An 18,775-nucleotide genomic window follows, 5' to 3' on the forward strand; every position below is an offset into this window, starting at 1 on the left:
ATGTTGATCTTCAGGTCCATCCATGTTGCTGCAAATGGCATTATTTTATTCTTTTTTATCACTGAGTAATATTCCACTGTATAGATAGACCACAGCTTCTTTATCCAGTCATCTGTCGATGGACATTTAGGTTGCTTCTGTGTCTTGGCTATTGTATATAGTGCTGCTATGAACATTGGGGCACATGTATCTTTTTGAATTAGGTTCCCTCCGGATATATGCCCAGGAGTGGGAATGCTGGATCATATGGTAAGTCTATTTTTAGTTTTTTGAGGCATCTCCATACTGTTTTCCATAATGGCATCAAAATACATTCTCATCAGCAGTGTGGGAGGGCTCCCTTTTCAACACTTCTTACTGAATTCCTTTTTACTTATGTAGGGGCTCCTTTGGGTTCCATCTCCATATTCCTGTATATTCTCTGCATATTCTCTAAAATAGCATTTGCTATTGTATTATTTTTCCCTCTCATCTGTCTCCTCTGCTAACTGGACTCGTTGAGGGTAGGGCCATGAACTTCATTCATCCTTAAAGCCTCTATGGCCAGCGACGGGTATTTTATAAGGTCCAATATATGATTATCGAAAGCATGGATATATTTGATGGATAGTTATTTCTCTAACACTGGCTTATTTGCAGAGCATGCCAATTATCTGCCCAGGGTCAATTACATTTCCCATGGTTACCAGAAGGTGAAGGGACAGGTGTATAATGGAGTGGATTGGGTGGTCTGAGGCACAGTTATTTCTAAGGCAGTTGTTTGAACAAGTCCTACATCCTATGTCTCTTCTCTCTTTTCTCATCGCCACTCTACCATGTCAGAGAAATTACAAGCTGCTCCTCAGGTTTCTTCAGTTGGCTGAATTGTCTCCTTTATGTAGTCCACCTCTGCCCTCTGGTGGCAGGAATATGCTAACACATTCTACTTCAAAGGTAACTATGGTCCCAGTAGGATGAACAGTTAATAGGTCTGCAAATTTGGAGACCTATTTGTCTTTTCACATTATGATTTGCTGGAAAGATTAAATGATAGGAGGTGAAACAGTGCTTGACATAAATAGGCAATGATAAGTTTTAGTTTCCTTCCTTTTTAATGAAAGAGCTCATCTTAGGAATAGGACAAAGAAGGCTCCTTGAGTTTTATCTACTGACTGGGCTAGTTGGTTCTGGAACACTGAGTCCCAGGATATGTTAGTGGAAGAAAGGACTGGTAAGGCAGGTCCCTGCTTCTGGATGGTACTGGTAAAGTTCCAAATAGGGACGGGTAGTAATGACAATAGACAGGATTTGTGGAACACTTAGTCTGTGCCAGGTACACATTTTTATCCTCATGACAGCACAACTGAGGTACATACCTAGTCTCAGAAGGTTGGCTTACAGAGTGGATTGGTCAACTGGGACAAAATTGTATCCTCAAGTGGGTTTGTAGGGACTAGAGAGTCAAGGTGAAGCCACAGAAGGCCTGCTGAAGACAGCAGACTAAGAAATGAAAATATCAACCTCTTTTAGTTTAATAAACAAAGTGTCAAACTAAAAATCCTAATGTCCAATAGAATCAAAGTTTCACTGCTGTAAACCAGACTGCGAAAGCTCTCTCCTTTGATGATTTCCATCTACTGGGATCTAATTCATGTGATACGTTAAATGAGTCAAGAATGTGTTTTTTTTTTTTTTTTAGTTGTTTATTTTGGTTGTTGGTGGGAGGTAATTAGGTTTATTTGTTTATTTTTAGTGGCGGTACTGGGGATTCAACCCAGGACCTTATGCATGCTAGGCATGTGCTCCACCACTGAGCTGTATACCCTCCCTCCTCCGTTTTTTTTTAAAGCAAGTTTGTTGGGGGTTGGGTATAGCTCAGTGGTAGAACACATGCTTAGCATGCACAAGATCCTGGGCTCAATGCTCAGTACCTACATTAAAAAAAAAAGTTTAAACACATCATTTACTGAATATTACTATAAAAAAGCACTTAGACAAAGCCTTTCATACTAAAGTCTTGTGTGTAGAAATGGAGAATCCTGCAGTGACCTTCTGTGGAAGGATACTAGTTTAACTCTCTATATTAGAATTCTTTATTATCAAAGAACAGATTATAACCTGAAGTGGAGTAATATTTGAGGCAATGATATTCATGGAAAATTTCTGCGTATCTTTTTAAATAGAGGACAACCCTGCCTTATCTCCACGCCATTTTCTAGTAGAATAAGTGCTTCATACAGCTTTAAAAATAAGGTGGCTTTGACACATTAGGCCTGTGTGTTAATTTATATGCAAATGTTTACTGATGTGCCTAGGCACCAAGGCTGACTGGTCTAGTTAATGAGTTTACAGTCTAGTTAAAGAGCCATAGAACACTGATAAAACACTGAAGTGCTTAACTGAATGGTAGAGACAAAAGTGCTGAGGAGTTGAGGGAGCTAAGGGTGGAGCTGGTTCTGGAGTCTTCAAGAAAGGCTGGAAGAAAGAAGACTTCAGTTAGTTCTTGGAGAATATGTAAGGCCTTGCTTGGTAGTGAACAGGATGAGGCATTCAGGCAAAGGCACACTAACAGACAGGGGTACAGAGTGAGAGAAGATGGGCCCTGGAGGGGGTGGGGTGGGGGGCTTGAGCAGCACACACACTGAACTGGACTGAAAAACTGAGCTGGAAATGCAGCTTGTAGTCAACTCCAGAGGGTGCTAAAACTCAGCTGAATAATCTGGTCTTCTATTTTTTTTTTTCTTTTTAGGCATTTGGGAGCCACCGCAGATACGTGGGCAGAGGAAGTGGCATAATGCCAGCAGATCTAACATTATGTGCAAAATGGACTTTCAGGAGAAAGATGAGGGAAGAAATTATAAATTGTGTCAATGATCCTGACACAAGATGGTGAGAGAAATTAAGGTGCTGACAATGAGACAAAACCACAGGACTTAGCCAGAAGACACTCTTTTCCTCTTCTATATGTTAAGAATTTAAAATATGTATAGTACTTTAAAAAAAATCTGCTTGCTTCTTGTTTATGGACTTTTTAAATGTTTTAATTGAAGTATAGTTGATTTACAATGTTGTGTTAAAATATGCATAGTACTTTTAATTCAAATTATACTAGCTTCTTAAAAAGAAAAATATCTAAAATGAGCTTTAGAAACATATCTATTTAAACATCTGCTGTTTGTTTTTGTGATTGTTGTTTTGTTCAACGTGGAAGCAGTACTTTCTATGATTAATCTGCTTCATACATCTGTTTCAATTAAGTAACTACAGAAAGATGAATAACTTGCTGTGGGTTTTTGAAATAGCCACACAATTAACCCTGGGTCAGGGAACTATGCTACAACACCAACAGGTATTGTGTGTACCTTCTAAAAATTAAACTGACACTTAAATAACTTATTAGGAATAGGTACTAGGGTTATAAAGAATATTAAGAATGCCTTTTTATAGAAGAAAAACTTAAATATAAATCTGATTATCAATTTATATAGTTTTAAATAACTTAAATTCAACTCTGCTCTAGAAGACTTCTCTGAAGAACAAACGCAAAGAGAACAAGGGTGATTTATGAAGTAATTTTAGTGGAGGAAAACATAGTGTGCCTTCACACTAATTACATGGTTCAGGCTGGATTATCCACAGGTGTGGAGAGGACCAGTGTGGATAATCCAAATATGCAAACACTCTCACACGTGTCATCTCTCTCACAGGCGTTGCTCTCACCTTGTCTGCATTTGAGAGGTACACTGGGCTGTATATTCTTCCCCTGATTCTGATTAACAGGATTCTCTGATGTTTACCATGCCTCCCAGATTGTATCATGTCTCCTCTTTCAGGCACTTTGTTTCCCTGTGCCCCTGCTCCCTGTTCATAATAATCCTGAAGTACTACAAGATGCTTTGATAGTCTAGATGACTTTTGTAATTATTTTGGCACAGACAGATGTACCTCTACTGAATACTTGGTGGAGCATTCAAGAGAATAGCTGAGGATGTTCTGGAGTTATCAAATCAGCAGGAAGGAGTTAACAGCCTTGGAGTATGAACAGCTTATGCTTTTTATTTTTTGATTTTTTGACAGCTAGTGATTGGGAGTATTCAGATGGCCAACTGAAGAGAGGAGTGCTAGAACCCAGCTAGACCAGTGGTTCTCAAAGAATGAACCCCGGATCACAGAAGCTTCAGCATCACCCGGGCACTTGTTAGAAATGAAAATTCTTGGTCCCCAAATTCCATTCAAGTAAGTTTCCTGGTTATTTCAGAAACCTGGAATGAACTTAAAATTTAAGTTCAATATCCTATCTAAAGAAATATTTATTATTGTGAACTACATCTTCTAAATTAAAAGTCAGTTAATTTCTACATTATTTTGTTTGGAGGAAATCTGTAATTTTGGAATCAACAGGAGTTTGTGTCACTCTTCTCATTAAATATTCATCTATGCCATTTAGCTGTCCAAAGATGGCATCAGGAACACCTACACAAGTGGAAAGGAACCGTCTAAGTTTCTGTACACTTGAGATGGCCTCTGTGAGGGTGATTTTTGGCTGCTGTGGTAAAGAAGCCTCCCCGTCATCTTCACTTCCAGCTTCATCAGTATTTTCACCAGCCCTCATGTCCTGGATGACCTCTGTGTCCAGCAGCTCCTGAGAGATGATGAGATCATCATCTGCAGTGACAAAGTCCTGGAAATTTATTTCATTTGGGACACAAGTGGCAATAGCCACTGAGTGCCACAACTTTTCGATGGCAATATCTGGTTCACTGGCTGCTGCTTCTGTGTCAGATTCCGTCAGTTCCACAGGGATGATGCCTGCCTTCTGCCAGCATCTCACCACTGTGGACTGCTTGACTGACCACCAGGCCGCAGCAATCATGTCAATGGCCTGCCTGATGTCCACTTTTTCCTGATCCTCACTGCTGTTGAGCTTGAGGAGGATCTGTTTTAGAAAGTGGCCCCTGTACAGCACTTTCACGGTATGAATTATGCCAAGATTCAGTGGCTGCAAGACGGCAGTACAGTTTGAGGGCAGATACCCCACCTGAATCCTTTCCAAGTGTGGAAGCATGTTGTGAGCAGAGCAGTTGTCGATCAGCAGGAGGATCCGGCGTTCAGCCCGCTTCATCCTGGCATCCACTTGCATCAGCCACTCATTAAATAGATCCTGCGTCATCCATGCCCACTGGTTGGCTCGGTAATCACAAGGGAGGGAATGGACATTCTTGAGGCAGCGTGGGTTAGCTGACCTACCAACAATCAATGGTCTCATTTTTTCAGTCCCTGAAGCATTGCAACAAAAGAGGGCTGTCAACCGCTGCCTTGCTTTCTTTCCCCCTCTACAATGATCCCCTTTTGCTACAAGCGTGTGCTGGGGAAGCAACTGGAAAAACACTCCTGTCTCATCAGCATTAAAGATATCATCTGGGCTGTAGTCAGCAATTAGTTTTATAATTTCCCCTGCATGCCACTCATTAACCTTATCTATTCCTAAACTATTCATTAGTCTGCCACTATCTTCTCTACAGACTGCTTTCAAAGCAATTCCATGGCGATCCCGAAATCTGTTCAGCCAGCCCACACTTGCTTGAAAATTGTCATAGCCAAGCATGTTGGCCAGGTTTAGCGCTTTTTTCCGAATGACAGAACCAGTCACGAGAATGTTTTTGGCATGGATTTCTTGAAACCAAGCAAAAACAGCCTTATCAATGTCATCATAAAGAGCATTCCTCATCCTTTTCCGTTGAGGTCCCACAGATGCTTCCCGCACCTTTTCTTCAAATCTGGCGCGATCCTTTAAGAATGTAGACAATGTAGAAGGAGTGATACCGAATTCTTTTGCCACATCGCCTTTCCTCTTGCCTGAGTCTACAGCTTCTACAACTTTCATTTTCTCCTCCAGGGAGAACTGCCGACGCTTCTTGTTCCCCTTGGTTGCCATATTTGTAGAGCAAGGGCTGGGCCACAACTGCCAGGGCTGTGTCTGTTCCTCCTCTCAGCTTGTTTTGCCACAAGTATGGAAAACTGAGAAAACAAAATGGAGTGCCTATCAGGAACCAAAGATAATAGATTGTCCCTAAAAGATAGGTTCGTATTTTTAAAAATCTTATTAGAAAATGATAATATAAGGCCAAAGTCAAGAAAAGACAAGACTCATGCTACTGACTTTTTGTAGAGATTACTTACGCAGACTCATAGAATGTTTGAAATGGAAGAGATCTTACAGATAGTCTGGTTTATTTAAACTTTCTGAGCCTTTGTAAAAATAATAACAATGTCTGGTCTGTCTACTATGACAAGAGATTGAAATAAGATATGGTAAAAGAGCTTTGCAAATAGCAATGCATTGTATAGATTCAAGGAATTATTATCTGGCTTATTTTATAGATACAGACTGAGGACCTACCCGGGTTCATACAGCTCAGATTTCTTGACTCAGATTAGTGCTATTTCTGCCACTCCATAGTCCTGCTTGAAATTCCACCTAAATGAGATCTTGAAAGCTCTATCACCATTTAGCTTGGAAGGATTTTCAGATGTTTCTGGTAGCTACACTTCATTAAATGAATATTTACAGGTGCCAAGTGGCAAAGATACAGTGATGAACAACATAGTCAAGGTCCTTGCCCTTATGAAATATACAATGTGATTGGGGGAGATACACAATAAGTGAACAGATAAAAAGTTAATTGAGTGTGATATGTGCTATGAAGGAAATAAACACAATCCAACAGTAGCAGTTTTGGTAACTGCCTTTTGGTAATTGCTTAGACTTTTATCATGAGAGTCCTCAAAGGACAAGAGAAGCTGCTGTGACCTTATGCTGTGACTGCTCCTTCCTAAGGGCTGGCTTCTGACACCACCTCTGTACATCTATCTAGCTATTCATGGCATTTTTCTATGTGTGAAGCACTGTGCTTGATGCCTGCCATACAGAGATGAATGGAGCAAAGTGCCTGCCACTGAGGAGCCTATCAGGGAAGCAAGGAAGACAAACACTAGAGTGTATGGAATGCTATAAAAGGTTACAAAGTACTGTGAATGAGAACATAGAAGTGGGATTATCAACTTGATGGGGCATGGATGGATGTGCACTTCAAAGAGGAAACAATACTTATGTTGGGCCTTAAGTACTAACAAACAGGAATTCACAAGATAGAAAGAAACATATGTAAAGGCAATGAAGTACTACAGAAAATAAAAAGGCATGGGAAAAAAAAATAAGTCTTTGGAGAAGAAAACAAGGTCCAAATCACAGAAAGGCCTAGTAAGGGTTCTAGCTTGATCCTGGGACAATAAGAGGCCTTTAGAGTTTTGGTTTTTGTTTTTGGAATGACATGATAAGATTTGCATGTTAGAAAGAGTCCTTTGGTTGTAAGGTGGAGAACCTAATGGATAAAGTCCATTTTCTTAAGACATGGCCTTAAATCAGAAGATAAAAAGCCCAATAGGCCATAAATAGTTGTGGTATGTTAATCTGAGTGCAAGAAGAAGCTCTTGAACAATTTTAAGCACAGAGAAAGATGACTGCTGCATGAAGAATGGAATTGAAGGGTGTCAAGGGAAAGGCAGGAGACTAATTAGGAGGCTGCTGCAGGAGTCCCGATGTGAGATAATGGTAGCCTGGATTAGAGTAATACTGTAGATGATAAGAAGTAGTCAGTTTGGGACTATGTTTTTGCAGCTCTTACTGATGAACTGGATATGAGGTGCAAGAGGAGTTAGTGATAACTCCCAGACTTCTGGCTTGAGCATTGAACAATCCAGTGAATGATGATGTCATTTACTGAGATGGGAACCAATTATTAAGGATCTACTTCATAAACGTAATTTGTTACTTTACATGCTTAATATAGCTTACATGTGGTAGGACTGGGATTCAAACTCAGGGAGGTTCAGCACAAAGCTAGTGTTCTGAACGTTACAGAGGCCAATATAGCTTATTCAGGGAAGTACCAGTACTGAAAATAAACGTGGGAAGAGAATGAATCAAGAGCAAAACCAAAGTCTTGTAGGTCAGGCCAAGTTTGAATTTTATTCTAAGTGAACGAGAAGACACTGGAGAGTGACCTAATCAGACTTAACGGTGCATATCAATCTGGCTGTTGTGTGGAGAATAGATAGTAGATGGACAATAATGGAAATGGGGAGAAATTGCATCAGTCCAGGCAGGAGATGATGATGAGTAGAAGGCTGGTGACAGGGATAGAGAAAGGTGACAGTGGTAAATGAAGAAAAGTAGGCAGGTTGAAAATGCATTTGCAAGACAGTGAGGGTGCGGGGACTTGTACAAATGTGGGACAATCTGTGATATTGGCGGGAAAGGACAATACAATCCTTATTTCATTTCGGAGCCTCTGCACATGGTGATTCAGCTCGGTTTACTCACTCACTACCATTACTGTGTGGGGGGCCGTGGGAGAGACGGATTGAGGGGAGATCACCGGGGTGAGGACGGCTTGACGCGGCCGGCACTAAGACTTAAGAACCCTATCCTGAACAAGCGGGGACAGACTGAGGAGGGTTGAGGTGAGGCCTTGAACGCCGTGCTGGGAGGGTGGTGCTGGGGCTCTTCAGGCCCGACGTGGCTTTCAGAGGTGAGGCGGGGCCTGGACCCCTCACGCTCCGCACAGCCCCGCCCCAGTTACCTGAACGCCCTACGGCAATGCCCGGGGGGCTGAGGGCGTCCACAGCGGGCGGCCGCAGCTTCCTCCTCCTCCCGGAACCTCTAGCCGGAAGCAGTCCGTCCGCCTTAGCAGCCCCCTTCCAAGCCCGTAAGCAGTTTCTATGGGCCCGCCCCTCAGCCAGAGCTGTACTGTTGCGCTTGCGCAAGGGGACGCACGCAGTCACGCGCCGCCGGCCGCTTCCGGCGTGCCGCGAGGGCCGCCGGGACGGGTCTCCCTGGCGATCCGAGGTGTGTTGCTGCGGCTCTTGCTCCCGCCGAACTGTGCCGCGGTGACGCCCGTGCCCCTGCTGACTTCCTCGGGCTCCCCGGGGCTTGACCCCCGGGGCCCTCAGCAGGCGTCAGTGAAGAGCCTGCGGAGCGAACCTGTGCTCTCATACCCGCCCAACGCGACCCTGTATCGCGACTCTGAGGAAGGGGAGCGAGAGGGGCTGTCGCGACTCCGCGCCGTGTGTCGCCGGGCGGGGCCGCGGGGCCGGGGCTCCTTTAGCACCCGGGATGCGCGCGCGAGCTCTCGTCTCCACTTCCTTGTTGCCACTGTCACGACTGGAGCCGCCTCTCGCCGACAGCGGGGAGCCCGAGTGCGCCGGCCAGTCCCCTCGTCGAGCCCCCTGGCCGGGCGCCTCCGGGAATGTGAGCCGCGCAACTTGCACGCTCCTCCGGGTAAGTCCAGCCCTCGAGCACCGTGCTGCACCGCACCGCACCGCACCGTGGACCGGCTGGGCGTCCTCGAGCTGAGTGCTCTGGCTCTCTCAGCCCTGTTGCCTGTTCCACATAGTGGTAGCAATGAGCCTTAGTCTCCTACTCCCGCATTTGGTACCTTTGGGACATCTAAGGCCCGTAGTCAAACCTTGCCCACAGCTGAGCCGTTAGCAGCCATTTAATGAGGTCCCGAGGAGGAGCTGGTGAAACAGTGAAAGTACCTCACAAATTTCAGGTACTGCCCTTATGCCTCTTTCACAGATGAGAAAACTGAGGCTGAGAGTAAATGGATGGTTCAAGGTCATAGAGCTTTGCGCGTGCTATTAAAATACGTAACTTAAAATAGTACCCTGATCTGCCTTCCAGAGCGCTTGGTTTTAACATTTATATTATCTTGCCGATTTTTCTTTTCTTTTTTTTTTTCTTCCATTGCTTTACTGAGTGAGGCCTAGAATCTGAAAAACAATTATGGACTCAAGCTTAAAACTGGCTAATCAAACAAGCAAAAACCCAGGATAGTCTCTTCCTGCCCCCACCCCAATATGGTTGTAATGATTTTGTTTTAGCTTTCTTTGTTCTGGGTGCTAAAACCCTGTATGTCATTCTTTATAGACGCTCCCCTGCAGTTACTTATTTTACTGCTTTTCTTTGCAAGATTATCAAGGGCTGAGAAGTGAATTATTAAAGGCAAAAAACCACAGTCCTCACATAGCTTAGATTTGAATCCTAGAGGGCCTTACTTAGTGAAGGCACTGGCCTATTTCTTACTCAGCCAAGTCGTGGGTTATTTTTTCTTCCAGGGTTGCCCTAAGACAGAATACAGGGTCGTTTTTGGTGGGTTTTGTTTGTTTGTTTTCCAGTGGGAAAGGAAATCATTTAAAGACGACACAGAACTGGAAAGAACCTTAGGAATATTGTGTCCTTGGTCCTGGGTATATCTTTTAAGTTACAGGTGAAATATTGTCTCCATTTTCTAGGAGAGGGTTTTTTGCTTTCATAGTCTTCTCAAAGGAATTTTTGCCTCAGTAAGTTAGGAGCTGCTGATTTCAGCCTCTTCAGTCTCACTCAAGGAACAGCTGAAATTTAGGATGGGGAATAGACTTGTTGGAGATCACATCGTTAGAATTTAGACTTGGATCCAGGTCTCCTGACTCAATATACGGTGCTTTTTTTCTCATACTTTAACAGATACCTCATCTTTTGTGGATTGAGGTCTAAATGAAGTCGGAGTGGACCTTGGAATGCACATACCAGTTCTGTGTTTACTACCATGGCTCCCTCCCTCTTCCCAGAATCCTGAATTCTCTTCTAACAGATTTTCCGGAGCAACTGTATTATTTCGCTCTCATAAAATTCAAGTAGTTTCTGGGAACCTTTCTTCCTCCAAAGATTGAGTCTGTGGGCAAAACCCTAACTTAGAATGTGGCCCCAAATTAACTCTTCTTGAACTAGTCATTGGGGTGTTTTTTTTTTTTTGTTTTTTTTTTAATGCTTTCCTTTCTCTAGGAAAAGCTGTTAGGCTTTCTGTCTCTTAGGTCAGTGCTAGAGAGTTAGTTGGTCTATCAAATTACAGCTTAGATCTCAGCTGTTCAGTACCATAGTCATTAGCCTTATGTGGTTATTTAAGTTAATTACAGTTAAACAAAATGAAATCAGTTCAGTTCCTCAATCACACAAGCCCTATTTCAGGTGCTTAATAGCCATAAGTAGCTACCATACTGAGGAGCACAGGTGAAGAACATTTATCACGGAGAGTGTTTTGATCACTGCTGGTTTAGAGCTTTCCAGTGGAGGTGGGAGCAGTGAAGTATAATGAAAGAAAGGTCACAGATGAATTACTGAATTTAAGAAATCTTTCGAGTCCCTGGGTGTGGTAGCCTTGGGCAGGTCATTAAGCATCTCAGCCACAGGTTATCCATCTTTAATAATGAACCTTTTTGTATAGCACTTGACGATTCTCAAATGGAGTTATGTCCTTGGAGCCTTATCACTGTAAGTCTATGGTGAGATGAGTGAGACATGGCTCTTTTTGAGAGAATTGAATCTAAAGCAGCTAAAGAACCTGCCCAAAGTCACACAAGCCGGCAGAGTGTAGAGAAACTCTTTACATATAGGAACTTAACTACATGTCTGAATGAATGAATGAGTCAATGAAGCATTTTGCTTCAAGTGATGAAACATGAGGGAGAGTCCACAACTGACTCCTGGCCAACTATTTACCTCTTACTGTAGGGAATTCTTGTAATGTGGGGCTAACAAATCTCTGAGTTGAAGGATTACTGAGGGTCCCATGAGTGAATGTAAGTGAAAGGGCTGTCTAAGCTAGTGATTGCCGATTTGCCTAGTCAGAGGAATCACCTGGTGCACTTGTTAAGCATACAGATTGCCATACCTTTCAGAGATTCTGATTCAGAAGTGGAACCCTGAATTCTGTATGTTTAGTAAGTTTCCCAGGTCCTTCTGGATCTGCTGAGTTTGGAAATGACTAAGCCTTAAGGCCTGGCAGAGATAAGGGATCATTGGTTCAGGGGGCTGCTGTCCCCTTAGGGTAGATTCTTGAAACTTGTTTATGTTTGACTTTCCTCTAGCCATGGATGCATCATATGATGGTACTGAGGTAACTGTCGTGATGGAGGAAATTGAGGAAGCCTACTGTTATACGTCCCCTGGGCCACCCAAGAAGAAGAAAAAATATAAAATACATGGAGAAAAGGCCAAGAAACCCAGGTTAGCCAACACATTTTGGTAGCTGGCATTTATAAATAGAAGCTATTTGGAGAGCTGTGTTGAAGAAGATGTTAGGCTATGTCCAGATTCATTGGGAGTGCCAAGTCAACTGTTAAAGTTTCCGAATGGGCATTGAGGTTGTGGGGAGAGGGAGATAGGGAGTGGGAAGTGGCCAATTGATGCCAGCAGTTGCCATTCCTGTCAAGATCTTGGTCATGTTTCCAGGCTATAGCACAAAATATACATACAAATGATGGAAGCTCTGTACAAGAGGACCACTTTAAAAAATTATGATTAATACTGTTGTCATTTAAATATTTTAAATAGGACATTGATAAAAAAATGTGGGATTATAAATAGCACCAATGGTATCTATAAAGAATATCAAAATTGTAGCTCTAATCACCCTCTTACCTGTGAACACTGTAGACTTCTTGGTGAGGTTCTTAGTATTGGATCACTTTGATAGTTTTACCTGCTTCCCTCTCTCAGCCTTAGTGAGGTGCTGCTGGCCAATGAGATGACAAAAGGCTGTGGAGAGGAGTAGAGTGGGAGTGATAATCCATCTAATTAACCTTTACCTAAGAGTGGAATGACAGGGCACCTTTATCCATCTTTGCTCATATTGGGATTTCATGCCAGTCATCCCTGCAGAAAAAGTGGTCATGGAAAAGTAAACCAGACAAGCCTTCACTTCCAGGTTTCTGGAGGGAGAAACCTCCTCATGTTTACCCTCTGGGATGTTATTTAAATGCTTTTTTGCTTCAGTCTCTATTTAGATAAATGCCTTTGAAATGAAAAGCTGGGTTGTTGTATTTATTTACCTCTTCACTACATAAACCTTGACTTGGAGTATTTACTGGTTGAGTGAAGGAAAACCTTAAGAAGTCATTGCTTCTGCAGGTCTGCTTACCTTCTGTACTATTACGACATCTACCTGAAAGTGCAGCAGGAGCTCCCACACCTCCCTCAGTCTGAGATCAATAAGAAGATTAGCGAGAGCTGGAGGCTTCTCAGTGTGGCCGAGAGGAGTTACTACTTGGAGAAAGCCAAACTAGAGAAAGAAGGTTTGGATCCTGTAAGTAATTTTTTCCCCCCAACTAATCCCTTCACCGCTTCAGTGGTTAAGGCTTTGGGGTGACCAATCCCATGTTCTCCTGTTTCTTTTTCTTGGGAAAACTGAGTTGAGTCACTTTTACCTGTCTTGAATCTGATATTGTCTGTTTCTATTTTGAAGATGCCCTGCACTCTCTTGTCTTCTTTGGTTGCAGCAATAAATGGAGCTGACATTTTCTGGGTTATCTGCAGTGAGCCTTACGTTCCTTTTCTGAATTTTAGCAAAAGTCAGATCCCTTGTCCTTCTGAGTAGTAGTGTTTTCTTTTCATAGAGCAGCTTCTATAGGCATTTCTTCTGTACCAAGAGTTTTCATGTTGTCAGTTGAATGTATATGTAATGAATTTGTGTCGTGCTGATCACTGTCAGTTATAATCAGCAATTAGGCTTGCATGTTTAGCGGTAGATACAGCTGCTTTTATATAATGCCACATTCTTTTGTTACCACTGGTGGTATTGAGGTATGCTAGGAGAAGTGCAAGGTTAAAGCTGAAGTTGATGGAGGAGACTGAGGCTTTGAATCCTTGGTTTAAAGAATAAACAAGGAAGCACTTAGGTTTGTGTCTTATCTGTCTACCATTTTGTTATTTGTAGTTCACAGTAACAAAATGCACTTACAGCTATTAAGCATCTGGAGCTGGGGGGTGACTGAAATTCCTGCAGGAAAAAATAACCTTGTTATTGCAGACTGAAACCTTTTAGCCTTAACTCCTTTTTTTCCCTTTTGTTTCCTTGAAACAATTGTTGCTGACTTCTTTTTTGATAACACAGAGCAAAGGTTCTGTGGGACTGCAGCAACAGTGTTGCAGCAGCGCAGGTGGTATTTCCCTTAGTGGAGCCCATCTGCTACACCCTTTTAGACTATTCTGTCCTTGTTGGCTTGGCATTTGTCTTCTTGGAAGAGCTCAGTGTTGCCTACAGTCTTGGAGATGCCACCCTGTACTCCTCAATGATTTATTTATAAACTCTGAGTCTGGGAAACAATCCTTGTGTGGAAGAGGAGGTGGAGTCTAGGAAAAGTTCACATACTCTTTGGTTTCCCCATTAGAAAGCCAGCAGTCTTTTTGCCCAAGATACAGGAAAACTACCTAATCCTGGAGTGATAAGGTTTTTAAAACTAGACACTGATATCAGTCCTTATTAAGACTTTTAAAAATTTAAGTAGATCATCTATAATGATTTTTCTTTATCCATATGTAAATTTATGTCTCGTATCATCTCTGTCACTACCACCAAGATCATGAATAGATTACCTCTAACGTTAACTAGCTGTGACCTTGGAAGAATCACTTAACCTTTGAGTCCTGGTTTCCTCATTTGTAAAATGAGGATAATAGTATCTACTCACAATGTTTAAAATAAATGACGTATAACACCTTGCTGAGTTCTTGGCACATACTGATTTGGTCAATAAATCTTGAGTAGATTAAATGTCCAGTGACCATATAGTAAGAAAAGGTAGCATTTAATGAACATCTGGAGTGTGCCAAGACTGGGTGAGGCTTTATGTGCTGTTTAACCTCTCCCACATTGCCTGGTGTGCAGGTAAGACCCTCCTGCTGCAGGCTTGGGGAGCCCATCAGAGACTTTGTGGCTGACTCTCTCCTTGCAGCCATTCAGGTCTCCTGCCAAGTAGCAGGGCGCATGGTCTAGTGTCATTCCTTACAGACTGTAAGATGAATACCATTCAGGCCAGCCTGGTTTCTGTGTGCCTGGATTTGTTGATTAAGTCTTGAACTGTCTGCTTCAAAGGGTGACTTGAGAATATCATTTCTTCATTATCTCTCCAAAAAAAGCTCCATAAAGGATTCGGACAGTCTGCTTCCATGTTTCATCTGAGTGCTGTTTTTAACAGTTTCATCTCTGAGGGCTTCCTTTGTACTCTAAGTAGTCGCATCGACATCTTGCTTTTGATTTATTTAAGGATCTTTTTGTAATTGACTTACTTCCTTTTAAATGATGCTTCTGAAATTATTTTTTGTTCTATTTAATTTCAGTTCTCACTTAACTATTCTCTTTGAACTTTTTTGTCTTCCTTTTTGGGTAACTTTCAGTTTGGATTGAAAAAATAAAACAAAAGTACCTTTTTCTTGGTGCCAGTTAGCCATGCAGGGTTGTACCTCTAGTACCTGGTCTCCTTGCTCCTTAGAACACCTGGCCTGGAGTCCCAGCTTTACTGCTTACTAATATTGTGTTTTGGGAAAGTTTACCCTCCCTGAGCTTCAATTTCCTCACTTGTGAAATGGGAATAGTAATAGTACCTAACTTAATAGGATTGGTTTTTAAGGTCAAGGAAGTATTTTTTAAGCCTTAAGATCCTAGGTCAGTGTTAATGTTTATATTCAGGCCTTTATCAGATAACTGCTTCCCTGTACACATTCTCTTGTGAAGCCTTCTTAGCTTGTGATCTGTTCATCCTCATCTTTGTAAGTCTGGGAGAAACCAGTGATGTCAGAATCCTTGCTTGCTGCCTTGATTTCCAGTTTGGCCTGTTGATTTGTATTTTATGCTTTTAAAGGTTTTATTGAGTATTATACATTCTGGTATTTAAATCTTTAGCTAATTCAGGGTCGTAAAGTTTCAGAGCTGGAAAGGAACTTGTTAGTAGCCAGATCCAGCTTCCTCATACAAGGGGGAATGGATTTGCTGAAGACTACACCAGACATGGGATTTCAGCTCACAGTTTCAGATGCCAAGATCAGCGCCCTTTCAGAGTCTAATCCACATTATCTGTCTCCTATGTGTTAAGTGAGTAAGCTGCATTGGCTAAGGTGTGATTCAGATGAAAATGAGATTGCTGTTCACAGACGCTGAGCCTAAGTCTTAGGTCAAGAGAATGGAGTCTTTCTGGTCCCCCTGCAGGAAAAAAAAAAGAGCTTATAAGTGTATATCCATGTGGTCTTACTCCATTTATCTCTGCTTGTCTCCCCGACCTGGCTTTTTCATCCTCAGAACTCTAAGCTCTCTGCACTGACCGCTGTGGTTCCGGACATCCCAGGTTTCCGCAAGATCCTCCCCCGCTCAGATTACATCATCATCCCCAAGAGCAGCCTGCAGGAGGATCGGAGCTGCCCTCAGCTAGAGCTGTGCGTGGCCCAGAACCAGATGTCCCCTAAAGGACCATCTCTTGTATCCAACACTGCCCTGGAGACAGTGCCCAGCCATGCAGGCGTGGCAGAACAGTGCCTGGCTGTGGAGGCCTTAGCGGAGGATGTGGGAGCTCTTGCCCAGCCAGGTGCTGTACAGGAGATCGCCACCTCAGAGATCCTCAGCCAGGATGTGCTCCTGAACGAGGCTTCCCTGGAGGTAGGGGAGAGCCATCAACCTTACCAGACAAGCCTCGTGATTGAAGAGACCTTAGTGAATGGCTCACCAGACCTCCCCACTGGGAGCCTGGCAGTGCCCCACCCCCAGGTGGGGGAGAGCATGTCAGTGGTGACAGTCATGAGGGTAAGTGACTGGTACTGATGTTTTTTGCTTTATCTAGAATTGCTAAAAAGGCAATTAGCACCATGCAGTGTGATTCTGGGGCAGTGGTAATTAAGAAACCTGGTATGGCACTTCTAGTTGGACTGCAGCTTTCTGCTTTTGGACTTGGTCCAAAGTTCTCTTCAGTTTCTTAGGCACACTCACCAACTCCTCGTGCCCAGTATAGCCAGTATTTTCTCTACACGAAATAAGGGATGTTAATTAGCAGGAGGGACAGGAATGATATTTGGGCTATCCATGAGTCAAAGCCACGATCTTTCAGGCTGTTAGTGTTAGTTGGGATTTTATGTTCCCTGAAGATTGTTTCAGCAAACACAGTGGCACCTTGAACTGTTCAGGAGGATTTTCAGATGGTCTTACTGGGCTCAGAGTAATTAGGAAGAAGGAAGTTCTATTTAAGGCCGGGTTGATGGTACTAATAGCTGAGAAAGAAGAGGGAGCTCTTTCCCCCAGTGGCTTTTGTGTCATGCCCAGTTGAGGAAAAAGAGCATTTTCAGTGATTCTATAGCCTGGTCTCCAGAAGTGGGGGGTGGGAGCTGCCACCTGCCCTCTATTACCCTGGGTAGGATGGCATTCTCAGAGAAGTAGGAGTTGTTTTGCGCAGGCTAAGTGGACCAGCATGCTGCAGCCCCTGTGGTCTGGACGGATGAGAGCAGTACCCCTGCAAAGGATTCCGTGTCAGGCTTAAATCTATTTTATTATTTGTTGCCTCAGTGCTGGTTATGGTAATGAAGCATGCCACTGGCCTGGTTAAGGCAGATTGTGGGTTGCTAAGAACATACGACAAGGCCAGAAGAATTGGGTCCTTCCACTAACTGCTTATGTGATCTTAGGAGTCCTAGGTCTCCTAAGAACCTCTATTTTCTCATCTGTAAAATGAGGATAGCATATTCCCTGTGGTAATTTTTTTTTCTATCTCTGTTCTTAATCAAACTTATATTTTGAGATAATTGTAGTTTTTTGTTTTTTGTTTTTTTTTGGTGCACCTACTGGATAAGCACATGGTTTTTGGACTTGATTGGTCTTTCAGTGTTGTGGGTGGCCTTGGTGCCTTCACTCCATCTTAATAAATCTGCCTTCTCTCCATGCACTCACAGGATTCCAGTGAGAGTAACTCCTCTGCGCCAGCCACACAGTTCATCATGTTGCCTCTTCCTGCCTACTCGGTTGTGGAGAACCCCACCTCCATCAAACTGGTCAGTGTGTGGGGAATTGGTGTAGATGAAGGTGTCATAAGAATTCTCTCCCAAGTAGTTTCCTAAAGGTCCTATCCTTAGGACACTGGGACTGGCAAAGATCTCAGAGATTATCTGGTCCATGTATTCTTAATTCGGGATAAGGGAGTGGGGGAGGGTCTGAATGGAGCCCAACAGGATCAATGAACTCTTGAAGTTACATACAGACTTTTCTCCTTGAGAGTGTTTTCTTGGGATAGGTTCCATGGCTTTTATCAAATTTTCAGAAGCATATATGATTTAGAAAAATTGAGGGGCCACTGATCTAATTCAGTCCTGTTACTGTGCAGATTAGGAAAAAGACCCAGAGAAGAGAAAGAACTTGTTCTTTATATGATTCAAGACTATTGGGCTACAAGACAAGCCAGAATGAGGACTCAGGTCTTTTGATTCTCAGTGTTTTTCCCATCACACACTGCAGCATGTAGACTGAGATATATTCCTAAATATTTCATGTTTCTTTAGGATAACATAAATGGTATTTTAAAACAATTTTCAATATTTGATTGTTTGCTGTTAGTATATAGTAACACAGTTGATTTGTTGCACATTAAATTTGTATCATGCGACTTTACTAAATTCATGTGTTTTTGTAGATTTGGTTGCATTTTCTATATAGATGATCATGTTATATGTAAATAAAGACAGTTTTATTTCTTCCTTTCTGATTTGGATTCCTTATTTCTTTCTCTTGTCTTATTACACTGTTTAGGACCTCCAGTACAGTGTTAAATAGAAGTGGTGAGAGCAGACATCTTTGTCTTATTCCTCATCTTAGGGGGAAAGTATTGAGTCTTTCATCATTAGGTATATAGGTACCCTATGTTTAGGAAGTTCCCTTTGCTAGAAGCT

General features: G+C 42.6%; 2 protein-coding genes across 5 annotated transcripts in view; one reads left to right on the forward strand and one right to left on the reverse strand.

The window, feature by feature from the left end:
- Positions 1–4,009: 4,009 nt before the first annotated feature.
- Positions 4,010–8,767, reverse strand: TIGD6 (tigger transposable element derived 6). Of its 2 annotated transcripts, none has more exons than XM_010956110.3 (2): positions 8,622–8,767; positions 4,010–5,997 (listed from the first exon to the last, which is right to left on the reverse strand). In XM_010956110.3, exon 2 carries the CDS (start codon positions 5,912–5,914, stop codon positions 4,340–4,342), a length of 1,575 nt encoding a protein of 524 aa, XP_010954412.1. In that variant the 5' UTR covers positions 5,915–5,997; positions 8,622–8,767; the 3' UTR covers positions 4,010–4,339. The 2 variants fall into 2 exon arrangements, with proteins under 2 accessions (XP_010954412.1, XP_074217025.1); XM_074360924.1 differs by lacking the exon at positions 8,622–8,767 and adding an exon at positions 6,380–6,492.
- Positions 8,768–8,827: 60 nt separating this feature from the next.
- HMGXB3 (HMG-box containing 3) overlaps positions 8,828–18,775 on the forward strand; it is a 291,394-nt gene continuing 281,446 nt past the window's right edge. For 2 of the 3 annotated variants that reach the window (XM_074360920.1, XM_074360922.1), the window contains exons 1-5: positions 8,829–9,319; positions 11,947–12,085; positions 12,989–13,163; positions 16,152–16,649; positions 17,786–17,884. In XM_074360920.1, coding sequence (XP_074217021.1) covers positions 11,949–12,085; positions 12,989–13,163; positions 16,152–16,649; positions 17,786–17,884 — 909 coding nt within the window. In that variant the 5' untranslated portion in view covers positions 8,829–9,319; positions 11,947–11,948. Of the gene's footprint in view, positions 9,320–11,946; positions 12,086–12,988; positions 13,164–16,151; positions 16,650–17,785; positions 17,885–18,775 lie in introns of all 3 variants that reach the window. The other variant, XM_074360921.1, reaches the window with a different exon arrangement.

Source organism: Camelus bactrianus, chromosome 3 (assembly GCF_048773025.1).
Source record: "Camelus bactrianus isolate YW-2024 breed Bactrian camel chromosome 3, ASM4877302v1, whole genome shotgun sequence".
Taxonomy (NCBI): domain Eukaryota; kingdom Metazoa; phylum Chordata; class Mammalia; order Artiodactyla; family Camelidae; genus Camelus; species Camelus bactrianus.